Consider the following 27,578-nt stretch of genomic DNA (forward strand, 5'->3'; position numbering starts at 1 on the left):
CTTCCTCTTCCCCTTTCATTCTTGGATCTCGGGGCGAGATCCTCTTGTAGTGTAGGAGAGTTGTGACAGCCCAAATGCAATCTCCCCTCCCCTTTTGTATCTTCCTTGTATGGCAAACTTGGCATGTTAGTGTGATGTGGGGTGAGCCTAACTTTGTGTCATCATTTCATGTGCATCATGCCTTCTTGCATTGCATTCTTTCCTTTTGTTGTGGTTGTGTTGATGCGGGTGTCCTTGTTGTGATGTGCAAGTGTTGTGTTGATGTGCTTCGTGTTTGTTTAGGTGTGGGGGCAACAAGTGCATGTCAAAACCCACATGTTGCTCCATAGGGAAAAAACCCTTCTCTCTCTCTATGTTATTTGTGGCAGGTTTAAAAGGCTTTGTTTCTCCCCTTTAAAAATGTTCATCTCCTTTGAAAAATCCTTTCAAATATTTGTGGGTGGCAACACTGACCTATTTGGATTTATTTTCCCTTTGTTCTTATTTTAAATTAGAGCTAGTTTCAAATAAAACAATTTATTTTTCTTACCCAAAAATGTCCCATCTATTTTTTAATAGGAGGAACGTTCTAGAAGCTTAGTTTCATTTTCAGTTTTATTCTTTTTCTTTTTTTTCCTCCCTGGCTTTTATTTCAAAACCTAGTTTCTTGTATATTAAAAGCCAGCATGTGTTTAGTTTTATTAGGAAGTGAGGGAGCAGGATGGGCTCCTGGCCCATCTTCCTTCTCCTGGCGCGTCAAGCCCACCACTCCTTCTTCTTCCTACGTCACCTCCTGTACGAACCAGGGGATCACCATTGATCTCCTGTAGCTCGATCAGACGGCCATCCCTTCCTCCTCGAGATGTATAAGGGAGATCGTTGCGCCTAGGGTTCCCTCCTAGATCCGTTTTCCCCTTCTCCTCCCTCTCCCGCCGCCGGTCTAAGCTCGTGCCCGAGCCACCCGCTGGATAGATCAGGATTTCCCCCGAGCTGCCTCCTCTGCCATTCTGAAGATGTGCGTGCTCGAGCCTCGCGACCCCGCTGCCTCGCGCTCTAGGCGGAGGCCGGTGCAGCGACCCCGCGCCGCGTGGAGCTGCTCCAGGTCAGCTCCTCCCGATCGATCTGATGCTTGGGGCGGCAGGCAACTCCACGCCACCAGTAGGAGCACCACGCGTCGGAGCCGCGTCCTCCTCAGTTGTGTTCGTGCCGCAGCGGCAGCACGACCTGAGCCCAGTTGCAGGTGTCCCGTTCCTCTCTCTTCTCCTCCCTCTCTGTCTTTCCTTCTCCTTATTTCTCTCCCTCTTCTCTCTGCTTGACCAGGAGACCGATCCATGGAGAGGCCAGTGCAGCCCCGTCCTTGGAGCTTCACCTTCGTGGTCGGAAGTTGCAGCCTCGCCTCCAACCAGGGACACCATCCATGCCATTCCCAACCAGCAAGTTCCCAGCGCCACCCTCCTTCCCGGTCTTCCTCGCCCGCCTCTGAATCCGATGGCCGCTGAACTCTGAACCCCAATGTGAGCAACCCCCGTTTCTGAACTATGTTGTTGTTTTTCTTAGATCCGTTCGGGTAAGTATAGGTTGTACACGGTGGAGTTGCTCTTGTTATCAAGAGGCGTGCTAGGTGGGATGGCTAGCGCAGCCAACCCTTATGCAAGGGCTCCTGTGTTCGAATCCCAGCTGCCTCTATTTGTTTTTCCCTTTTTTACTGTTATTCTGCAAGCCAATGCCGGCCACTCTTAGTTCAGGTAGCTCTAGTCTGCAATTTGAACAAATTGGGTTCTAAGCCCCACTGGTTAGCCTCCACGTTTACAACTAGGAGGTGTTGGGTTCAAGTCCCAGGAACCCCATTTTTTTTTTCTGCCATGCTTTATTTCTTTTGCACAGACATGTCCACTTGGGCCTGATCTATCCCTGGGCCACTGCACTATGATGCTTCCGGTTTTTTTTCTGCCATGCTTTATTTCTTTTGCACAGATATGTCCACTTGGGCCTGATCTATCCTTGGGCCACTGCACTATGATGCTTCTGGCCCATCCGTGTTTTTTTTCTTTTTTTCTGGAGTTGTGTAGATTTTAGGCATTGTTTTCCATCTCATGCATATTTCAGAAAAATCATATTTTCAAACGCCCGTAGATTCTATTCCGCGCGTTGGATTCCGACGAGTTAGATATGTAACTTAGCTAGAATTTCGTGTAGATTAACAATTTCCAACTCTCATGCATGCTTAAGGCTGTTAGCATGCTGTTTGCATCGATTTGCATGTTGACGTAATAGAAACGATTTAGGTCATAACTATTTAACCGTAGCTCCGTTGGAGATGAACCATATATGTAAACGGGCTAGAACAACATGTAGTTTCACGTGAACCACTTTCTTTTGTTGTTTAACAAACTTAAAATGTGATTAGGATAAATCTGGACAGAATTAGAATTTAACGTGTGGGGTCATTTCGGAGATGCTATAAGTTGTTTCCGGCCTCATTTAAAATGCATAGATAGGTAGTTATATTTCTGCTTCACCCCTTACCATGTTAACAACATTTTAATATTGTCGTGTTAATAATCAGGAGTGAACTGAATAATTAAACGTGGAGTTTCGTCGATATGCAACTCATTGCATATCGAGCTTCATTTAATGTGTAGTGTTTGCGTGAGGTGAATTGCCATGCCATCCCTTGCATTTTGATCTGTTCATGCATCATAGTAGGTTGTGCATCATGTTGTGCATCGTGTGGTGAATATCTGTGTTGATGTTTGTTTCCGGTTTGTTCCGTCTCGATACAGTTCCGCAAGCGTGTCGGAATGTGAGGACCCGTTCGACTATGTCTGTTCATCTGCTCCACGAAGTCATTCTTCTTCCAAGCGGGATCTCAGGCAAGATGACCATTTCCCCAGATACCATTACTATCATTGCCATGATAATTTTATCGTTTCTATCGTTTATGTCTCGTTGCCTACCACATGTTAAATATCAGCCTCTCAACAATGCCATGATTACCTTCAACCTGTTTGACCTAGCAAACCACTGTTTGGCTATGTTACCGCTTGCTTAACCATGTTGTTAGCGTTGCTAGTTGCAGGTGCAGATGCTTCCATGTGATAACATGGGTTCCTTGTCATATCACCATATTTAAATGCTATTTAATTTAATGCACCTATATACTTGGTAAAAGGTTCGAGGCTCGGCCTTTCTAGCCTGGTGTTTTGTTCCACCTTTGCCCCTTAGTTTCGGCTACCAGTGTTATGTTCCATAATTGAGCGCTCCTAACACGATCGGGGTTGTTATGGGGACCCCCTTCATAATTCGTTTTAGATTAAAGCTGGTCTAGCAAGGCCCAACTTTGGTACTACATTTCCCTAATCACCCAATAAATTTGCATAGGGACTTTCCGGACCCCGAGGATAATTTAATCAACCCCCGGGCCAGTGCTCCTCATGAGTGTTGGTCCCACCAGAGCGATGTCCGACGCCCCTCTGGTCACCCAGAGGTTTAGCGATCCCGACGTCTAGCTCATCCGTTGTGTCCTGAGAACGAGATACGCGGCTCCTATCGGGTTCGTCGACACGCGGGCGGCCTTGCTGGATTAGTTTTACCTTTGACGGAATATCTTGTGCATCGGGATTCCATTGATGCTTTGGGTAATCTCAGAGTTGAGGTTTTCCACTAGGGAATCCGACGAGATCACGAGCTTCATGATTGAGGATTTCTATGCGGCTTGTGGTAATTTGTGATGGACTAGTTGGAGCACCCTTGCAGGGTTAAATCTTTTCAGAAAGCCGTGCCCGCGGTTATGTGGCAACGTGGATATTTTGTTTAACACTGGTTCTAGATAACTTGAAGTTAACTTAAATAAAATATGCCAACTGTGTGCGTAACCGTGACTGTCTCTTTCGTGAGTTCCTTCTCCGATCAGGACACCATGGGGTTATGTCTGACGTAGGTAGGTGTTCAGGATCATTCATTTGATCGTCAGTAGTTCACGTCCGTTATGTGTAGATCTTCCCCCTCTTATTTCTTGTACTCGTAAGTTAGCCACCACATATATATGCTTAGCCGCTGCTGCAACCTCACCACTTAACCATACCTCACCCATTAAGCTTTGCTAGTCTTGATACCTTTGGAAATGAGATTGTTGAGTCCCCTGTGGCTCACAGATTACTACAACACTAGTTGCAGGTACAGGTAAAGGTTACTTGACGCGAGCGCGTTGATTGTACATTTGGAGTTGATTCTTTTTCTTCTTCTTCATCGATCTACGATGGGTTCCAGGCCGGCAGCCTGGGATAGCAAGGATGGACGTCGTTCTTCTTTTGTCGTTTGTTTTCGTCCGTAGTCGGACCCTGCTCTTACTCTTGATGATTATGTAATGTACTGATGTGACTCTGATGTAGCATGTGGCGAGTGTAAGCCAATTCTTTATATATCTCTCTTCTTTTCAGTACATGTACTTGTAACGATATCCATTCTTGCGACACGACGAGATGCGCTTCTATCCCTGACAAGGCCCTCGTGCCAAATTGAGGATAGGGTCGCATCTTGGGCGTGACAGCTGGTGCAGCAGCAAGCAAGAAGTCGTGGCAGCATCTACATGTGAAGCGGAGTACATAGCTGCTTCAAAAGCAGCTCATGAAGGAATTTGGATGAAGGAGCTCATCATCGACCTTGGAGTGGTTCCAAGCTCGTCGGGTCCAATGACACTCTTCTGTGATAACACTGGGGCCATTGCCATAGCCAAGGAGCCCAGGTTTCACCGGAAGACGACGCACATCAAACGCCGCTACAACTCCATCCAGGACCATGTCCAGAGTGGAGTAATAGAGATTTGTAAAGTACACACGGATCTGAATGTTGCAGACCCGTTGACTAAACCTCTTCCACGAGCAAAACATGATCAACACCATAATTCTATGGGTGTCCGATACATCACAATGTAACTAGATTATTGACTCTAGTGCAAGTGGGAGACTATTGGAAATATGCCCTAGAGGCAATAATAAAATGGTTATTATCATATTTCCCTGTTCATGATAATCGTCTATTGTTCATGCTATAATTGTATTAACACGAAACAGTAATACATGTGTGAATAAATAGATCACAATGTGTCCCTAGCAAGCCTCTAGTTGGCTAGCTCATTAGTCAATAGATGATCATGGTTTCCTGGTCATGGGCATTAGATGTCATTGATAACGGGATCACATCATTGGGAGAATTATGTGATGGACAAGACCCAATCCTAAGCGTAGCACTAGATCGTATTGTTCGTATGCTAAAGCTTTTCTAATGTCAAGTGTCTTTTCCTTCGACCGTGAGATTTTGCATATCCCGGAAACCGTAGGAGTGCTTTGGGTGTATCAAACGTCACAACGTAACTGGGTGACTATAAAGGTGCACTACGGGTACCTCTGAAAGTCTCTGTTGGTTTGGTACGAATCGAGATCGGGATTTGTCACTCCGCGTGATGGAGAGGTAACTCTGGGCCCACTCGGTAGAACATCATCATGAGCTCAACGTGACTAAGGAGTTAGTCACACGATGACGTGCTACGGAACGAGTAAAGAGACTTGCCGAAAACGAGATTGAACAAGGTATAGGTATACCGACGATCGAATCTCGGGCAAGTTCTATACCGACAGACAAAGGGAATTGTATACAGGATTGATTGAATCCTTAACATCGTGGTTCATCCGATGAGATCATCATGGAGCAAGTGGGAGCCACCATGGGTATCCAGACCCCGCTGATGGTTATTGGCCGGAGAGGTGTCTCGGTCATGTGTGCCTGTCTCCCGAACCCGTAGGGTCTACACACTTAAGGTTCGACGACGCTAGGGTTATAGGGAATTGTTATACGAGGTTATCAAAAGTTGTTCAGAGTCCCGGATGAGATCCCGGACGTCACGAGGAGCTCCAGAATGGTCCGGAGGTAAAGATTGATATATAGGACGGATGGTTTCGAACACCGGAAGTGTTTCGGGCGTCACCGGTAGCGTACCGGGACCACCGGAAAGGGTTCCGGAGGTCCACTGGGAGGGGCCACCAGCCCCAAAAGGTGACATGGGCCAAAAGGTGGAAGGGAACCAGCCCAGAGTGGGCTGGTGCGCCTCCCACCAGGGGCCCAAGGTGCAGGGGAGAGGGGAGGGGGGGCAAACCCTAAGCCAGGTGGGCCTAAGGCCCACCAGGGGTGCGCCACACCCCTCCTCCCCTCCTGGACGCCACCTCCTAGCGCAGATGGGGGCTGCCGCACCCCTTGGGGGTGGGAACCCTAAGGGCTGCGCCCCTCCCACTCCCCCTATATATAGTTGAGGTTTGGGGCTGTTTTGGGACACGGTTTTCCCTCTCCCTCGGTGCAGCCCTGCTCTTCTTTCTCCTGCTCTCTGCCGGTGCTTGGCAAAGCCCTGCCGGGAGACCTCGTCTCTCCATCGACACCACGCCGTCGTGCTGCTGGAGATCTTCCCCAACCTCTCCCTCCTCCTTGCTGGATCAAGGTGCAGGAGACGTCATCGGGCTGCATGTGTGTTGAACGCGGAGGTGCCGTAGTTCGACACTAGATCGGAATCACATCGCGATCTGAATCGCCGCAAGTACGACTCCATCAACCGCATTCTAGTAACGCTTCCGCTTAGTGATCTTCAAAGGTATGAAGATGCACTCATCCCTCTCTCGTTGCTGGTCTCCCCATAGGATGATCTGAATATGGCGTAGGAAAGTTTTGAATTTATGCTACGTTACCCAACAATCATCACCACCACCGGAGCATCGTAACGCTGCCGGAGAACTCATCTACTTCTCCGTCTTGTTTGCTGGATCAAGAAGGCCGAGATTATCGTCAAGCTGTACGTGTGTTGAACGCGGAGGTGTCGTCCGTTCGGCACTAGATCGGAACGGATCATGGGACGGATCGTGGGACGGTTCGTGAGACGGTTCGAGGGACGTGAAGACGTTCCACTACATCAACCGCATTTCTTAACGCTTCCCGCTACGCGATCTACAACGGTACGTAGATCTAATCTCCACTCATAGATGGACATCACCATGGTAGGTCTTCGTGTGCGTAGGAAATTTTTTGTTTCCCATGCAACGTTCCCCAACAGTGGCATCATGAGCTAGGTTCATGCGTAGATGTTATCTCGAGTAGAACACAAAAGGTTTTGTGGACGGTGATGTTCGATTTTCTGCCCTCCTTAGTCTTTTCTCGATTCGGCGGTATTGTTGGATTGAAGTGGCCCGGACCGACATAACTCGTACGCTTACGAGAGACTAGTTTCATCGATTGACATGCAACCTCATTGCATAAAGATGACTGGCGGGTGCCTGTTTCTTCAACTTTAGTTGAATTGGTTTTGACCGAGGCAATCCTTGGAGAGGTTAAATAGCAATTTGCACATCTCCGTTGTGGTTTTTGTGTAAGTAAGATCCGATCATACTAGATACCCATAGCAGCCACGTAAAACATGCAACAACAAATTAGAGGACGTTTAACTTCTTTTTGCACGGTATGCTTGTGATATGATATGGCCAATGACGTGATGTGATATATTGGATGTATGAGATTATCATGTTGTAATAGTTAATATCGACTTGCACGTTGATGCTACGGCAACCAGCAGGAGCCATAGGGTTGTCTTTAAACTAACGTTTGTGTTTGCAGATGCGTTTACTATATTGCTAGGTCGTAGCTTTAGTAGTAATAGCATAGGTAGCAAGACAACCTCGATGGCGGAACGATGATGGAGATCATGATGATGGATATCATGGTGTGGCGTCGGTGACAAGAAGATCATGCCGGTGCTTTGGTGATGGAGATCAAGAAGCACAAGATGATGGCCATATCATGTCACTTATGAATTGCATGTGATGTTAATCCTTTTATGCACCTTATTTTGCTTAGAACGACGATAGCATTATAAGGTGATCTCTCACTAAAATTTCAAGATGAAATTGTATTCTCCCCGACTTTACACTGTTGCGACAGTTCGTCGTTTCGAGACACCACGTGATGATCGGGTGTGATAGACTCAACGTTCACATACAACGGGTGCAAAACAGTTGCACACGCGGAACACTCGGGTTAAACTTGACGAGCCTAGCATGTGCAGACATGGCCTCGGAACACATGAGACCGAAAGGTCTAGCATGAATCATATAGTTGATATGATTAGCATAGAGATGCTTACCACTGAAACTATTCTCAACTCACGTGATGATCGAACTTGAGTTAGTGAATTTGGATCATGTACCACTCAAATGACTAGAGAGATGTACTTTTTGAGTGGGAGTTTATTAATTAATTTGATTAGTTAAAACTCTAATTATCATGAACATAGTCAAAGGTATTTACAAATTATGATGTAGTTTGCGCTATAGCTCTACTGTTTTTATATATTCCTAGAGAAAAATTAGTTGAAAGATGATAGTAGCAAATTTTGCAGACTGAGTCCGTAAAACTGAGGATTGTCCTCATTGTTGTGCAGAAGGCTTATGTCCTTAATGCACCACCTGGTGTTCTGCACCTCGAGCGTCGTTTGTGGATCTTGCGAACATCTGACATACACGTTTTGATGACTACGTGATAGTTCAATGCGTAATACTTAATGGCTTAGAAGCAAGGCGCCGAAGATGTTTTGAAACGACACGGAACATAGGAGATGTTCTAAGAGATGAAATTGAGATTTCATGATCGTGCCCTTGTTGAGAGGTATGAGACCTCCGATGAGATTATTTGTCTACAAAGTAAAGGAGAAAACCTCAATCGTTGAGCATGTTCTCAGATTGTCTGAGTACAACAATCGCTCGAATCAAGTGGGAGTTAATCTTCTAGATGAGATAGTGATGGTTCTACAAAGTCACTGCCACTAAGTTGCTAGAGCTTCGTGGTGAACTATAACATATCAAGGATAGATATGATGATCCTTGAGCAATTCACAATGTTTTGACACTTCGAAAGTAGAAATCAAGAAGGAACATCAATTGTTGATGGTTAGTAAAACCACTAGTTTCAAGAAGGGCAAGGACTAGAAGGGATACTTCATGAAACGGAAAACTAGTTGCTTCTCTAATGAAGAAACCCAAGATTGAACCCAAACCTGAGACTAAGTGCTTCTGTTATGAGGGGAACGGTCACTGAGGCGGAGCTACCCTAGATACTTGGTAGATGAGAAGGATGGCGAAGTCAACAGAAGTATATTTGATATACATGATATTGATGTGTACTTTACTAGTACTCCTAGTAGCACGAGGGTATTAGATACTGGTTCGATTGCTAAGTGATTAGTAACTCGAAATAAAAGCTACAGAATAAACGGAGACTAGCTAAAGGCGAGGTGATGATAAGTTTTGGAAGTGTTTCCAAGGTTCATGTGATCAAACATCGCACGCTCCTCTACCATCGGGATTGGTGTTAAACCTAAATAATTGTTATTTGGTGTTTACGTTGAGCATGAACATGATTGGATCGTGTTTATTGCAATACGATTATTCATTTAAAGAGAATAATGGTTATTCTATTTGCTTTAAAAATTACCTTCAATGGTTTATTGAATCTCGATCGTAGTGTTACACATATTCATAATATTGGAGCCAAAAGATACAAAGTAATAATGATAGTACCACTTACTTGTGGCACTCCCGCTTGAGTCATGTTGCTGTAAAATGCATGAAGAAGCTCCATGCTGATGGATCTTTGTACTCACTCATTTTTCAAACGTTTGAGACATGCAAACCATACCTGTTGGTATAAACGCATAAAGAAACTCCATGCAGATGGATCGTTTGGACTCACTTGATTTTGAATCACTTGAGACATGCAAAATCATACCACGTGGAACAAGAAAGTAACTTGTTGGATGCAATACATTTTTGATGTGTGCAGTCCAATGAGTGCCGAGGCACGCAGTGGATATCGTTATGTTCTTACTTCACTGATGACTTGAGTAGATACAAGAGTGTTTACTTGATGAATCACAAGTCTGAAATATTGAAAAGTTCAAAGCTATTTCAGAGTGAAGATCGTCATGACAAGAGGATAAACTGTCTATGATATGATCATAGAGATGAATATCTAAGTTGCGAGTTTTGGTACATAGTTGAGACAATGTGGAAATTGTTTCGCAATTTATGCCACCTGGAACACAATAGTGTGATGGTGTGTCCGAACGTCATAGTCGCGCCCTATTTGATATGGTGCATACTATGATGTCTCTTATCGAATTACCACTGTCATTTATGGGTTATGCATTAGAGGCAACCGCATTCACTTTAAATAGGGCACCGCGTATTTCCGTTGAGATGACACGGTATAGATTGTGGTTTGGAGAAACCTAAGCCGTCGTTTCTTAAAAGTTTGGGGCTGCGATGCTTATGTGAAAAAGTTTCAGTCTGATAAGCTCGAACCCAAAGAGGATAAATGCATCTTCATAGGATATCCAAAATAGTTGGGTACATCTCCTATCTTAGATCCGGAAGCGAAGCGTTTGTTTCTAGAAACGAGTCCTTTCTCGAGGAAAGGTTTCTCTCGAAAGAATTGAGTGGGAGAGTGGTGGAACTTGATGAGTGTAGACTTTGGAAGAACTACTTGATGGTCGTAGGACTGTTAAGTAAAGATGGATCTTTAAAGGGAAGACAAACGATTATGGTGAAAAGTCACCATTAAGAAAAGCTCGACTTACCACAAAGATGTTTCTGACAAGTTCAAAGAGTTGACTATGATGAGACTTTCTCACTCATAGCGATGCTAAAAATCTGTTGGAATTATGTTAGCAATTGCTGCATTATTTGTGAAATATTGCACATAGGATGTCAAAACATTGTTTCCTCGATGGTTTCCTTGAGGAAAGGTTGTATGTAATATAACGAGAAGGTTTGGTCAATCCTAAGGATGTTGACAAGTATGCAAGCTCCAGTGATCCTTCTATGGACTGGTGCAAGCATCTCAGAGTTGGAATATATGCTTTGATGAGATGATCAAAGCTTTTGGGTTTGTACAAGGTTTATGAGAAACTTGTATTTCCACAGAAGTAAGGGGGAGTGATAAGTCTCCAACGTATCTATAATTTTTGATGGTTTCATGCTATTATCTTGTCAAACTTTGGATGTTTTGCATGCCTTTTATTTATTTTTTGGGACTAATTTATTAACTCAGTGCCAAGTGTTAGTTCATGTTTTTTCCATGTTTTTGACCCCTTTCAGAGGAGATTTTGAAACAGAGTCCAAAAGGAAGAAAATCCCCGAAAAGATTTTTTCTGGAACAGAAGAAGATCGGAGAACTTGGGAGCCAAGCCAGAAGAGCCCCAGGGGCCCCACAAGCCCCCACCCCGTGGCCAGGGGAGTGCCATCCAGGCTTGTGGGCCCCCTGACCTAGATCTTGCGCCTATATATTCCCAAATATTCCCAAAAAAATCAAGATATCATCGCAATCGCTTTTCCGCCGCCGCAAGCTTCTGTCTCCGCAAGATCCCATCTGGGCACGTCCTGGTGCCCTGCCGGAGGGGGGATTCGGACACGGAAGGCTTCTCCATCAACACCATGACCTCTTCGATGATGCGTGAGTAGTTCACCATAGACCTACGGGTCCATAGCTAGTAACTAGATGGCTTCTTCTCTCTCTTGGATCTTCAATACAAAGTACTCCATAATCTTCATGGAGATCTATCCGATGTAATCTTCTTTTGCGGTGTGTTTGTCGAGATACGATGAATTGTGGATTTATGATCAGATTATCTATGAATCTTATTTGAGTTTCTTCTGATCTCTCTTATGCATGATTTCATATCCTTGTAATTCTCTTCGAGTTGTGGGTTTTGTCTGGCCAACTAGATCTATGATTCTTGCAATGGGAGAAGTGCTTGGTTTTGGGTTCATACTGTGTGGTGACCTCACCCAGTGACAGAAGGGGTAGCGAGGCACACATCATGTTGTTGCCATCAAGGGTAAAAAGATGGGGTTTTCATCATTGGTTTGAGATTATCCCTCTACATCATGTCATCTTGCTTAAAGCGTTACTCTATTCATCATGAACTCAATACACTAGATGCATGCTGGATAGCGGTCGATGTGTGGAGTAATAGTAGTAGATGCAGAAAGTATCGGTCTACTTGTCTCGGACGTGATGCCTATATGTATGATCATTGCCTTAGATATCGTCATGACTTTGCGCGGTTTTATCAATTGCTCGACAGTAATTTGTTCACCCACCGTAATACTTGCTATTTTGAGAGAAGCCTCTAGTGAACACTATGGCCCCCAGGGTCTACTCCACACCATATTTTCAGCCTTACACTTTTTACTTCGTTGCACTTTCCGCCTTCAGATCTCACTTTGCAAACAATCTTGAAGGGATTGACAACCCCTTTGAAGCGTTGGGTGCAAGCTTGTTTGTGTTTGTGCAGGTACTCTGGACTTGACGAGACCCTCCTTCTGGATTGATACCTTGGTTCTAAAACTGAGGGAAATACTTACTGCTCCTGTGTTGCATCACCCTTTCCTCTTCAAGGGAAAAACCAACGCAATCCCAATCTCCGTCAACGTGTCAATTTCTGGTGCTGTTGTTTGAGAAGTAGCAGAAGGATTTCTGGCGCCGTTGCCGGGGAGGAAGATCAAGTCAAGAACTCATCCAAGTAAGTGTCGCAAACTCATCTCTTGCATTTACTTTGTTTGCCAATTGCCTCTCGTTTTCCTCTCCCCACTTCACCAATTTGCCTTTTTCGTTCGCCTTTTCGTTCGTCCTTTTTCTCGCCTGCTTTTTGTTTGCTTGTGTGCTTGCTTGCTTGTTGAAGTCACCATGAACAAAAACACCAAAATTTATGACTTCTCGAATACTAGTAATAATGATTTTATTAGTACTCCGATTGCTCCCGCCACTAGTGCGGAGTCATACAAAATCAATGCCGCTTTGCTGAATCTTGTTATGAAAGAGCAATTCTCTGGCCTTCCTAGTGAAGATGCCGCATCCCATCTCAATATCTTCATTGAGCTTTGCAATATGCAAAAGAAAAAATATGTGGATAATGACGTGATTAAATGGAAGCTTTTTCCTTTCTCGTTGCGAGATTGCGCAAAAACTTGGTTTTCTTCTTTGCCCAAAAATAGTATCGATTCTTGGGATAAGTGCAAAGATGCTTATATATCCAAGTATTTTCCGCCGGCTAAAATCATCTCTCTCCGTAATGATATCACAAATTTCAAGCAACTTGATCATGAATATGTTGCACAAGCTTGGGAGAGAATGAAGTTAATGATTAGAAATTGTCCCACTCATGGCTTGAGCCTTTGGATGATTATTCAAATGTTTTACGCTGGCTTGAATTTCGCTTCTAGAAATATCTTGGACTCCGCCTCAGGTGGAACGTTCATGGAAATCACGTTAGGAGAAGCCACAAAGCTCTTAGAAAACATCACGACGAACTAATCTCAGTGGCATACTGAAAGGTCACCTACTAGTAAGAAGGTACACGCTATAGAAGAAATTAACTCGTTGAGTGCTAAGATGGATGAGTTAATGAATTTGGTTGCTAGTAGAAGTGCCCCTTTGGATCCTAATGATATGCCTTTGTCTTCTTTGATTGAGAGTAGCAACGCTATCTTGGACGTTGATTTTGTTGGTAGGAATAACTTTGGCAACAACAATGCTTTTAGAGGAAACTATGTTCCTAGGCCTTTTCCTAGTAACTCCTCTAATAATTTTGGCAACTCCTACAACAATACTCATGGAAATTACAATATATTACCCTCTAATCTAGAGAGTAATATCAAAGAGTTCATCAACTCTCAAAAGATTTTCAATGCGTCCATAGAGGAAAAACTACTCAAAATTGACGATTTGGCTAAGAGCGTTGATAGGATTTCTTGTGATGTTGATGCTTTTAAAGTTAGATGTGCTCCTCCCAAAATCAACATGGATGAAACTTTGAAAGCTATGCGTGTTTCTATGATTGAGAGCCAAGAAAGAACCGCCCAAATTCGTGCTAGACATGAATGGTTTAAAAAGGCGTGTTCTCGTGATGAGAATCACGAAGATCTTAAAGTGTTGGTGTGACTCCCATTGAATCTTTGTTTTCTTGTGTCAAACCTAATGATTATGGGGCTGGATATGAATCCACTTTGGTTGAAAAGTGCCCCAATGATTCGGAGTCCATCTATCTTGATGCTAAAAGCATTAAAAGTGGAGTAGAAGACGTTAAAACTTTGAGTAGTAATGAAATTACTACCGTGGATTTCAAGGAATTCAATTATGATAGTTTCTCCTTGATTGAATGCATTTCTTTGATGCAATCCATGTTGAACTCTCCACACGCTTATAGCCAAAACAAAGCCTTTACCAATCATATCGTCGAAGCTATGATGAAAGCTCTTGAAGAGAAAATTGAATTGGAAGTCTCTATCCCCAGAAAGCTTCATGATGAGTGGGAACCTACCATCAAAATCAAAATCAAAAACTATGAGTGCAATGATTTGTGTGATTTGGGTGCTAGTGTTTCTGCAATTCCAAAGTCTTTATGTGATGTTCTAGGTTTTAATGAGATTGGAGAGTGTTCTCTTAATTTGCATCTTTCTGATTCTACTGTCAAGAAACCCATGGGAAGGATCAATGATGTTCTTATTATTGCAAATAGGAACTATGTACCCGTGGATTTCATTGTGCTTGACATTGATTGCAATCCTACATGCCCTATTATTCTTGGTAGACCTTTCCTAAGGACTATTGGTGCTATCATCGATATGAAGGAAGGGAATATTAGATTTCAATTTCCTTTAAGGAAGGGCATGGAACACTTTCCTAGAAAGAAAATAAGATTGCCTTATGAATCCATGATGAGGGCCACTTATGGTTTGAGCACCAAAGATGACGATACGTGATTATATCGCTTCTATGCCTAGCTAAGGGCGTTAAACAATAGCGCTTGTTGGGAGGCAACCCAATGAATTTATATTTTTCTTTCTGTTTTGTTGCATACACACTTTCATAATTCTGTTTTGATTGTGTTTTTTGTGTTTCTTTTTGTGTTTGATCCAAGCAAAGCCTTTATGATTAGTCTTGGTAATGGTTGTTTGATCCTGCTGGAAAAAGACATAAACTTTTCGCTCACGAGATGATTTTTAATTTTTATTCAGAAAGAGCTTTTGAGTTGATTCTTTTTGCTTCTGATTGACATGCTTTTCCCCATACCGTCGTAATTTTTCAGATTTGTTTAGGTACCGGAAGTATACGAAGTATACAGATTGCTACAGACTGGTATGTTTTTGACAGATTTTGTTTTTGTTGAGTTGGTTGCTTGTTTTGATGAAACTATGGTTAGTATCGGGGGATACTAGCCATGGGAAAGTGAGAATACAGTAGCCCATCATAAATAGATAGAATTCAAGTTTGCTATAGTACCAAAAGAAGTGGTAGTTTGTTTTCTTGTACTAACATTATCACAAGTTTTTGTTTAAGTTTTGTGTTGTGAAGTTTTCAAGTTTTGGGTGATGTTCTCATGGACAAAGAGATAAGGAGTGGAAAGAGCTCAAGCTTGGGGATTCCCAAGGCACCCCCAAGCCAAATTCAAGGACACCAAAAAGCCTAAACTTGGGGATGCTCCGGGAAGGCATCCCCTCTTTTGCCTTCAATCCATCGGTAACATTACTTGGAGCTATATTTTTATTCACCACATGATATGTGTTTTGCTTGGAGCATCTTGTATCATAGGAGTCTTTTCTTTTTGTTGTGTCACAATCATCCTTGATGCACACCTTTTTGATAGAGAGAGACATGCACTCATCGTGATTTTGCTAGAATGCTCATTGTGCTTCACTTATATCTTTTGAGCTAGATACTTTTTCTCATGTGCTTCACTTATATCTTTAGAGCACGGCGGTGCGTGATTTGGTAGTTGGCTTATGCTATGAAAGTAGTCCCATGTGCTAGGTACCCAAAGAGGATGCAAAAACCTCCATTTTCATGTGCATTGAGTAGAAAGAGAAGTTTCGATTCCTCTCAAATAGTTTTGAGACATGGATTCGGTAATATTAAGAGTTATGTTAGTAGGGTGTTGTGAATCTAGAAATACTTGTGTTGAAGTTAGTGATTCCCGTAGCATGCACGTATGGTGAACCACTATGTTAGGAAGTTGGATCATAATTGATCTATTGATTGTCATCCTTTGTGTTGAGGTCGGGATCGCGCGATGGTTTACACCTACCAACCCTTCCCCTCGGAGTATGCGTTTAGCACTTTGTTTCGATTACTAATAAAAACTTTCGCAACAAGTATGTGAATTATTTATGACTAATGTTGAGTCCATGTTATAGATGCACTTTCACCTTCCGCCATTGCTAGCCTCTCTAGTGCCGCGCAATTCTCGCCGGTGCACAAACCCACCAATTTCTTTCCTCAAAACAGCCACCATACCTACCTACTATGGCATTTTCATAGCCATTCCGAGATATATTGCCATGCAACTACCACCGTTCTGTCTCATGAGTTGTGCCGTCACTCTCATATTGCCATTGCATGATCATACTAGATCGTTGCACATCCCGGTACACTGTCGGAGGCATTTCCTATGGAGTCATCATCATTGTGATCTTCGAGCTGTGAGTAAATAAAAGTGTGATGATCATCATTATTAGATCATTGTCCCATGTGAGAAAAAAAAAAGACCAAAGAGCCCAGAAACAAAAACAAAAGAGAAAAGAAAAGAAAATAAAAAAAGAGGCCTAAGAGCCCAAATAAAAAAAGAAGGAGAGAAAAAGAGAGAAGGGACAATGCTACTATCTTTTTCCACACTTGTGCTTCATGATAGCACCATGTTCTTCATAATTGAGAGCTTCTTGCTTTGTCACTACCATATGCTAGTGGGAATCTTCACTATATAACTTGGCTTGTATATTCCAATGATGGGATTCCTCAAAATTAACCTAGGTCTTCGTGAGCAAGCAAGTTGGATGCACACCCACTAGTTTCCCTTTTGACCTTTCATATACCTATAGCTCTAGTGCATCTCTTGTATGGCAATCCCTACTCATTCACATTGATATCTATTAATGGGCATCTCCATAGTCTATTGATACGCCGAGTCAATGTGACCATCTCCTCCTTTTTGTCTTGCAACCACAACCACACTCTATTCCACCTATAGTGCTATATCCATGGCTCGCGCTCATGTATTGCGTGATAGTTATAAAAAGTTTGAGAAAGTAAGAGTGTGAAAACAATTACTTGGCCAATTCCGGGGTTGTGCATGATTTACATTAGTTGTGTGAGGATGATGGAGCATAGCCAGACTATATGATTTTGTAGGGATAACTTTCTTTGGCTTGTTATTTTGAAAGTTCATGATTACTTTGCTAGTTTGCTTGAAGTATTATTGTTTTCATGTCAATAGCGAACTATTGTTTTGAATCTTACGGATCTGAACATTCATGCCACATGAAAGAAGTTGCAAAGGACAACTATGCTAGGTAGCATTCCACATCAAAAATTCATTCTTTATCACTTCCCTACTCGAGGACGAGCATGAGTTAAGCTTGGGGATGCTTGATACGTCTCCAACGTATCTATAATTTTTGATGGTTTCATGCTATTATCTTGTCAAATTTGGATGTTTTGCATGCCTTTTATTTATTTTCTCGGACTAACTTATTAACTCAGTGCCAAGTGCTAGTTCCTGTTTTTCCATGTTTTTGACCCCTTTCAGAGGAGATTTTGAAACGGAGTCCAAATGGAAGAAAATTCCCGAAAATATTTTTTCTGGAACGGAAGAAGATCGGAGAACTTGGGAGCCAAGCCAGAAGAGCCCCAGGGGCCCCACAAGCCCCCACCCCGCGGCCAGGGGGCGCGATCCAGGTTTGTGGGCCCCCTGGAGGTTGATGGCTGATGTGTATCCCTTGCAACGGCGCCACAAATAGTTGTGTCGACGGCACCAGGAATCCTTCAGCTGCGGCTACGCCTTAAGGGACTTCCTAGGCAAGTATGCAAAGGATTTCCCCCGTGGCCTTGGAGCCTTGCGTTGGTGTTCCCTCGATGCAGAAAGGGTGACGTAGCACAGCGACGGTAAGTATTTCCCTCAGTTTGAGAACCAAGGTATCAATCAGGCGGAAGAGTATCTCAAGATCCTGCACAAACACAAAAGTCTTGCACCCAACGCTATGAAGGGGTTGTCAATCCCTTATAGATCGTTTGCCAAGTGAGAACTGAAAGCAACAAAGTAACAAAGCAAAGTAAAACCGGAGATGTAAACGATGGATGTGAATAGACCCGGGGGCCCTAGTGTTTACTAGTGGCTTCTCTCATGAAAGCAAGTAGACGGTGGGTGAACAAATTACTGTCGAGCAATTGATACAACTGTGCAGAGTCGTGACGATATCTATGCAATGATTATTTCTATAGGCATCACGTCCGAAACAAGTAGACCGATACTTTCTGCATCTACTACTATTACTCCACACGTCGACCGCTATCCAGCATGCATCTAGTGTATTAAGTCCATAAGAACAGAGTAACGCCTTAAGAGAGATGACATGATGTAGAGGGATAATCTCAAACCAATGATAAAAACCCCATCTTTTTACCCTTGATGGCAACTGCTTGATGTGTGCCTTGCTGCCCCTACTGTCACTAGGAAAGGTCACCACATGGCAGAACCCAAAACCAAGCACTTCTCCCATTGCAAGAATCATAGATCTAGTTGGCCAAACAACACCCAAGACTCGGAGAGACTTACAAGGATAGCAAATCATGCATATAAGAAATCAGCAAAGACTCAAATATATATCATAGATAATCTGATCACAAGTCCACAATTCATCGGATCTCGACAAACACACCGCCAAAGAAGATTACATCGGATAGATCTCCATGAAGATCATGGAGTTTGTATTGAAGATCCAAGAGAGAGAAGAAGCCATCTAGCTACTAACTACGAACCCGTAGGTCTGAAGTGAACTACTCACGAGTCATTGGAGGGGCGATGATGATGATGAAGAAGCCCTCCACCTCCAAAGTCCCCTCCGGCAAGGCACCGTGAAGGGTCTCCAGATGAGATCTCGCGGAAACGGAAGCTTGCGGCGGCGGAAAAGTATTTTCGAGGCTCCCCTGATTTTTGCGGAATATTTGAGAATATATAGGCGCAAGACCTAGGTCAGGGGGCGGCCAGGGAGGCCACAAGCCTGCCGACCGCCGCCTCCCCCCTGGTGGCGGAGTGGGGGCTGGTGGGCTACGTGGAGCCCACCTGGCTTGGCCCAAAAGCCCCCTGGACTTCTTCCGTTCGGGAAAAAAATCATTTCGGGGTTTTTCTTCCGTTTGGACTCCGTTCCAAAATCAGATCCGAAAAGAGTCAAAAACACGGAAAAACATGAATTGACACTTGGCACTGAATCAATAAGTTAGTCCCAAAAAAGATATAAAAATATACATAAAACATACAAAGAAGACAAGATAACAGCGTGAAACCATCAAAAATTATAGATACGTTTGAGACGTATCAGAGGTCCCCTGACCTAGATCTTGCGCCTATATATTCCCAAATATTCCCAAAAAAATCAAGAGATCATCGCAATCGCTTTTCCACCGCTGCAATCTTCTATCTCCGCAAGATCCCATCTGGGGCACGTCCTAGTGCCCTGCCGGAGGGGGGATTCGAACATGGAAGGCTTCTCCATCAACACCATGACCTCTCCGATGATGCGTGAGTAGTTCGCCATAGACCTACGTGTCCATAGCTAGTAACTAGATGGCTTCTTCTCTCTCTTGGATCTTCAATACAAAGTTCTCCATGATCTTCATGGAGATCTATCCGATGTAATCTTCTTTTGCGGTGTGTTTGTCGAAATCCGATGAATTGTGGATTTATGATCAGATTATCTATGAATCTTATTTGAGTTTCTTCTGATCTCTCTTATGCATGATTTCATATCCTTGTAATTCTCTTCGAGTTGTGGGTTTTGTCTGGCCAACTAGACTATGATTCTTGCAATGGGAGAAGTGCTTGGTATTGGGTTCATACCGTGCGGTGACCTCACCCAGTGACAGAAGGGGTAGCGAGGCACGCATCATGTTGTTGCCATCAAGGATAAAAAGATGGGATTTTCATCATTGGTTTGAGATTATCCCTCTACATCATGTCATCTTGCTTAAAGCGTTACTCTGTTCGTCATGAACTCAATACACTAGATGCATGTTGGATAGCGGTCGATGTGTGAAGTAATAGTAGTAGATGCAGAAAGTATCGGTCTACTTGTCTCGGACGTGATGCCTATATGTATGATCATTGCCTTAGATATCGTCATGACTTTGCGCGGTTCTATCAATTGCTCGACAGTAATTTGTTCACCCACCGTAATACTTGCTATTTTGAGAGAAGCCTCTAGTGAACACTATGGCCCCCAGGGTCTACTCCACACCATATTTTCAGCCTTACACTTTTTACTTCGTTGCACTTTCCGCCTTCAGATATCATTTTACAAACAATCTTGAAGGGATTGACAACCCCTTTGAAGCGTTGGGTGCAAGCTTATTTGTGTTTGCGCGGGTACTCTGGACTTGACGAGACCCTCCTTCTGGATCGATACCTTGGTTCTAAAACTGAGGGAAATACTTACTGCTCCTGTGCTGCATCACCCTTTCCTCTTCAAGGGAAAAACCAACTCAAGCCCAATCTCCGTCAACGTGTCAATTTCTGGCGCTGTTGTTTGAGAAGTAGCAGGGAGCACTATAGAATTTCTGATAAGTATACGTGGTTGACATATTGTAGATCGGAAGTAATGTAGAATTTCTATGAAGCATAAAGGGTTGTTTGAAAGGAGTTTTTTTTCAAAGGAAAACCTGGATAGAGCTACTTGAACATTGAGCATCAAGATCTATAGAGATAGATCAAAACGCTTAATAGAACTTTCAATGAAATGCATGCCTTGACAAGTTTTTGAAGGAGTTCAAAATAGATCAGCAAAGAAGGAGTTCTTGGCTGTGTCGTAAGGTGTGAATTTGAGTAAGACTCAAAACCTGACCACGACAGAAGAAAGAGTAAGGACGAATGTCGTCCCCTATGCCTTAGCCGTAGGCTCTAAAGTATGCCAAGCTGTGTACCGCACCTGATGTGTGCCTTGTCATCAGTCTGTCAAGGGATACAAAAGAGTGATCCAGGGTTGAATCACCAAACAACAGTCAAAATTATCCTTAGTAACAAGTGGACTAAGGAATTTTTTTCGATTATGGAGGTGATTAAAGAGTTCGTCGTAAAGGGTTACGTCGATGCAATCTTTGACACTAATCCGAATAACTCTGAGTAGTAAAACGGATTCGTATAGTAGAGTAGATATTTGGAGTATTTCCGAACAGCACATAGTAGCAGCATCTATAAGATGACATAAAGATTTGTACAGCACACACGGATCTGAAGATTCAGAACCGTTGACTAAAACCTATCTCACGAGCAAGACGTGATCAAAACCCCAAAACTGTATGGGTGTTGGATTCGTTAAAATCACATGGTGATGTGAACTAGATTATTGACTCTAGTGCAAGTGGGATACTATTGGAAATATGCCTTAGAGGCAATCATAAATTAGTTATTATTATATTTCTTTGTTCATGATAATCATTTATTATCCATGCTATAATTGTATTGATTGGAAACACAGATACATGTGTGGATACATAGACAAAACACTGTCCCTAGTAAGACTCTAGTTGACTAGCTCGTTGATCAAAGATGGTCAAGGTTTCTTGACCATAGACAAGTGTTGTCACTTGATAACGGGATCACATCATTAGGAGAATCATGTGATGGACTAGACCCAAACTTTGAACGTAGCATATTGATCGTGTCATTTTATTGCTATTGTTTTCTGCATGTCAAGTATTTATTCCTATGATCTTGAGATCATATAACTCACTGGCTCCGGAGGAATACCTTGTGTGCATAAAATGTCGCAACGTAACTGGGTGACTATAAAGGTGCTCTACAGGTATCTCCGAAGGTGTCCGTTGAGTTACTATGGATCAAAACTAGGATTTGTCACTCCGTGTGACAGAGAGGTATCTCGGGGCCCACTCGGTAATACAACATCACACACAAGCCTTGCAAGCAATGTGACTAAGTGTAAGTCACGGGATCTTGTATTACAGAACGAGTAAAGAGACTTGCCGGTAACGATATTGAAATAGGTATGCGGATACCGACGACCGAATCTCGGGCGAGTAACATACCGAAGGACAAAGAAAATGACATACGGGATTATATGAATCCTTTGCACTGAGGTTCAACCGATAAGATCTTAGGAGAATATGTAGGATCCAATATGGGCATCTAGGTCCTGCTATTGGATATTGACCGAGGAGTGTCTCGGGTCATGTCTACATAGTTATCGAACCCGTAGGGTGTGCACACTTAAGGTTCGATGATGTTTTAGTATAGTTGAGTTATATGTGTGGTTAACGAATGTTGTTTGGAGTCCCGGATGAGATCACGGACGTCACGAGGGTTTCCGGAATGGTCCGGAAATGAAGATTGATATATAGGATGGTTTCATTTGGTCAGCGAAAAGTTTCGGGCATTACCGACAGTGTACCGGGAGTGACGAATGGGTTCCGGGTGTTTACCGGGAGGGGCCCACCCACCCGGGAGTGAGCCCAAGGCCCTAGGGTGGCGCACCAAGTCCTTAGTGTGCTGGTGGAGTCAGCCCATGAAGGCTATGGCGCCACAAGCAAAAATACCAAAGGAAAAAAAAGAGAGGGAGGCGGGAAGGAAGGAGTGGACTCCTTCCGCACCAAACCGAATTGGGGTTGGAGTCCAACTCCTCCCCCTTGGCCGGTGCGCCCTTGAGGGCCTTGATCCCCAAGGCTAGCCCCTCCCCTCCTGCTATATATATTGGTGGTTTAGGGCTGTTTTGAGACACAACTTTGCCACGTGCAACTCTAGCCTATACCACATAGTTTTTACCTCTAGATCGGATTTCTGCGGAGCTCGGGCGGAGTCTTACAGGAGTAGATCATCACCACCACCGGAGCGCCGTCACGCTGCTGGAGAACTCATCTACTTCTCCGTCTTGCTTGCTGGATCAAGAAGGCCGAGATCGTCGTCGAGTTGTACGTGTGCTGAACGCGGAGGTGCCGTCCGTTTGGCACAAGATCGGAATGGATCATGGCACGAGTCGTGGGAGGGTTTGTGGGACGGTTCGAGGGACGTGCAGACGTTCCACTACATCAACTGCGTTTCTTAACGCTTCCCGCTATGCGATCTACAAGGGTACGTAGATCTAATCTCCACTCGTAGATGGACATCACCATGATAGGTCTTCGTGTGCGTAGGAATTTTTTTGTTTCCCATGCAACGTTCCCCAACAATATCACGTGACGAATAAAAATGTAGCTCCAAGTGACATACCAATGAATTGAGACGAAAGAGGGGATGCCTTCCGGGGAATCCCCAAGCTTAGAAGCTTGAATCTTCCTATAATATTACCTTGGGGTGCCTTGGGCATCCCCAATCATAGTCTCTTGCAGCTCCTTCTTCCTTTGCCCATCGTGATAACACCCAAAACTTAAAAACTTCAATCACACAAAAATAAACAGAACTTCAAGAGACCCCTTAGTATAAGCAACATATCAAATACTTTAGATGCTGTTATAAATCGATTCATATTTCATTATTTCATAATAGGTATTGTATTCTAACTTCTCCATGGTTTATACCCCTCGAAACAATCCATAGCATCATCAAAACAAGCAAACTATGCAAGCAAAAACACAATCTGTCTAAAACAGAATAGTCTGTAATGATCTGTAAAGAACCTATGCTTCCGCAACTCCAAAATTTGTGAAAAATTGGGACGACCTGAGGAATTTGTACAGAAATGCTGTGTAAAACATTTAGCTTAAAAAGACATTTCAGTAAAATCGTAGAAATTCTGCACTAGATGTCAAAGTTTGTGTTTTTGCACCATATCAATTCTACTTATCATACAAGTAACCCCAAAGGTTTACTTGGCAAACACTAATTTAAACATAAAAACATAATAACTACAGAGGCAATAATCATGTCATCACACCAATACAGAAGGTAAAAAGCAAAAAATTAAGATAACGATTGGGTTGCCTCGCAACAAGCGCTATTGTTTTATGCCCTTAGCTAGGGATAATGCATGTGATCAAGTGTTGTTATCCTTAGTATTCTCTTGGTATGAAGGTTTCTAAAAGACAATAGGAAACATATCATCAAGTAGTATCTTGGCATTCTTAATGGTACTCTCCTTAAACCCTTCCGTATTCTGTCTTACTATCCAAGAATGTTGTTTGTTGATGTTATTGAAAATTTGTTGGATAATATGGATAGCATGAACTTCTTTGATTGTGTTCTCATCAAAAGTATGGTTATATTTGAACACATATCTCATCATATAGTCCCCATTATATAAAATTTCATCTATCACATGATGTTCATAACTCATATCATAGAGCTCAAAGATCTTCCGATCTTCTTGTACTATATAGTCAAATTCATGCATGAGGATAAGAGTGGCTATCGTCTTTGGGTCTTTTATGACCGGAAAACTCATATAATAGCCTTTGGAAAGTAGGTTGAGTACGCATAAATCTTCTTTCAAGCTTTAGAACAAGAGCGAAAATAACATCGACATAACTATTGGTTCTTTTAAGGATTGACGTATCCTTGCAAGCTAAAGCACCCATATAGTTAAAGAATTCTTGGATAATGCTTTTCCCTATGATATTCCCCTTCCCCGCAATGAAAACTTTTACGTATCGTTGTTGGGGAGTTTCCTCTTTGGGGGTTTTAGTGCCATCATCTTTTTCAATGATAAAGTCAGACATGATAGCAACTTTTCAAGCAAACGTGACAAGCAAAACAAGCAAAGGAGTAAACTAGTAACAAGCAAAGGTAAATATTTTTGTATTTTTGATTTTTATGAAGTAAACTAAATATACTAGCAAATAAAAAGAAGAACAATTGAATGATATTTTTTTGTGAAGTTACTTGATAGTTGGTGATAATATTCCCTCGCAATGGCGTCGGAAATCCTTCCTCATACTTGTGATCTGCGTTGGGTTTTCCGTGAAGAGGAACAAGTAACTGCGGCACAATACAAGTAAGTATTTCACTCAATTAAGAAATCAAGGTTTATATCGAACCAATAGGAATATCAGTCCTGAACCGTCTTCAGCGGCTGCACACAAAAGAGCAAACAATTTGCAGCCAATGCAGGCAAGAGGGTTGGCAATCCCCTTGGTCTCATTATTTGCAAGCAAATAAAGTTTGTAGATAATTGTAGATAGTTCTAAATTGCAAAATAAAATAAAAAGACAAATAATGACAACAAGGTAAAGATAAGTTTTGTAAATATATAAGTGAATAGACCAGGGGTCATAGTGTTCCATAGTGGCATCTCTCATAAAAGCAACATACGGTGGGTAAACAAATTACTATTGGGAATTGACAAAAGAGCGGATAGTTATGCGATGTTCACGACAATGATCATGTGTACATAGGCATCACGTCCATAAGAAAATAGGCCGACTCCTGCCTGCACCTACTACTATTACTCTACCTCAAGAGCGCTTCTATGCTTGCCTCTCTACGTATCAAGTTCATGACAACCAGAGTAATGCTTGGAGAACGATGACATGATGTAAACAAAGTAAACTCAATTAATATGAATAAACTCCATCGTTTTATCCTTAGTAACAACAACACAAAGACGTATCTTGTCTCCTTCTATCACTGAGATATAGAAACCTGTCAAGTTGAACCCACTACAAGTCTACAACACACCCCTTTCACCGAAGAACTATCAATCTACTTGGCCAAAGCAATTCAATAGATCAGAGAGATTTACGAAGCTATGATGATCATGCAATTACAAATCATAATAATATCAGAGGTAACTCAAATACTTTTCATGAATAATCTAAACATAAACCCACAATTCATCGGATCCCAACAAACGTACCATACAGAAGTATTACATCGGGTGGATCAAAGCGAAGATGCGAAGATCATTGTATTGAAGATCAAGAGAGAGAGAGAGAGGTCCATATAGGTACTAACTACATACCTGTAGGTATGTGGTGAACTACTCACACATCTTCATGAGGGCAGAAAGGTTGATGAAGATGCCCTCCATGATCGACCCCCCTCCGGCAGGGTGCCGGAACGGAGCTCAAGATGAGATCATGGCGAAACAGAGACCTGCAGCAACGGAAAAAGTGTTTCCGAACACCCTTGAGGGTTTTTGGAATATATATGAATTTGTAGGCACATAACGGGGTAGGAGGGCCACCACGGAGGGACAAGCCATCAGGGTGCGCTGACCCCATGGCCGTGTCCTGTTGGCTTGTGTCTCCCTCGTGTGGCCTCTGATCTTCTCCGGAGACTTTCAGGTTTTCTTTTGGTCCATAAAAAAATTTAAAAAGTTTCGTGGCAATTGGACTTCATTTGGTACTGTAAACCCGAAAATTAAAAAAACACGCAGAAAACATCAACTGGCACTAGGCACTGGGCCAATAGGTTAGTGCTAAAAAATAATATAAATTGATAAATTATTACTCAAAAAGTATCCTAATATGATAATATAATAGCATGAAACAATAAAAAATTATAGATACGTTGGAGACGTATCAGTATGCTGCTCCCATCGCTTCCATGGACACCCGTTGCCTTTGACGACATTGCAGTAGATCACGATCACAATGTTGAAATTTCTCTCTAGATTAATAATCCGCAACCTCGAACAACCTAGCTCATGATATCATTTGTTGAAAAAAAATCTAGGGAGCTTAATCGTTAACCCAAGAACCAACCAATCACATGAGGCATGACATGAAGATTTGTTAACGAGGTTCAGTGACATGGTTACTTCCTCGGACTTGACTATGTCCGATCCTCTCCATAATGCTCCATAATAAGCAACCATAATAGCACAAGCACTAATAGGATTCGGTGGCGTGTGACAGCGTGTGGGTGTCCAATTGAGAGGGTGATTGGATCCAAGGGACTAAAACTAGTCTCTTTAAGAGGCCAAAGTTTCAAGCACCCCTCACTAAAGAGAGGCTAAAACTAGTCTTGAGGCTAAAATCTTTTAGTCAGAAGTACCCCTACTAAAATATGCATTAGTCCTCTCTCTCCTCGTTTAACTTTTCAGACAAGTTCTGGTTTGGAGGGTTTGAAGGATAATAAATGCTCATTAACTTGATTTTAGTCATTTTAGTATTTGGATCCAAGCATGGGTGAGGCTAACAAGTTTTAGTCTCATTACTTTTAGTCATGAGACTAAAACGTATTCAAGCATCCTCTAAAGCCCCGGAAATGTAGACTACCTTATACAAATATTCGTCACGGTTATAACAGCAAGCCGCACAAGCTCCAAGCCTGCCTCCTTTCCTTTGTATGCTGTTCCACACACGCCCACTACTCAATGAAATGCTGAGTTAAATTAAAAAAATAGGAAGACCAAGATTGTCACATGGGCCACGTGTGAAAACCATGCAAGTTAGCACGGAAACTGCTTTTTTGAATTAATTATGAGTTGATGGTGAAATTTGTTAAGGATTAATTAAAGAATTGAGGCTTAAGTGTTGAGGGATTAAATCTAGACTTGGGACGAAGAGTAGAG

The 27,578-nt window shown here is 42.7% G+C and overlaps 1 protein-coding gene across 1 annotated transcript; it reads left to right on the forward strand.

Moving 5' to 3' along the window:
* Positions 1–1,104: 1,104 nt before the first annotated feature.
* On the forward strand, positions 1,105–2,998 carry LOC123405099 (the record flags this gene model as incomplete). The annotated part of the gene is given in 2 exon segments (XM_045098933.1): positions 1,105–1,519; positions 2,772–2,998. Coding segments are annotated over 2 exon segments (642 nt in total), but the record flags the coding sequence as incomplete, so codon positions are not given.
* Positions 2,999–27,578: the final 24,580 nt, after the last annotated feature.

Source organism: Hordeum vulgare, chromosome 6H (genome assembly GCF_904849725.1).
Source record: "Hordeum vulgare subsp. vulgare chromosome 6H, MorexV3_pseudomolecules_assembly, whole genome shotgun sequence".
Lineage (NCBI taxonomy): Eukaryota > Viridiplantae > Streptophyta > Magnoliopsida > Poales > Poaceae > Hordeum > Hordeum vulgare.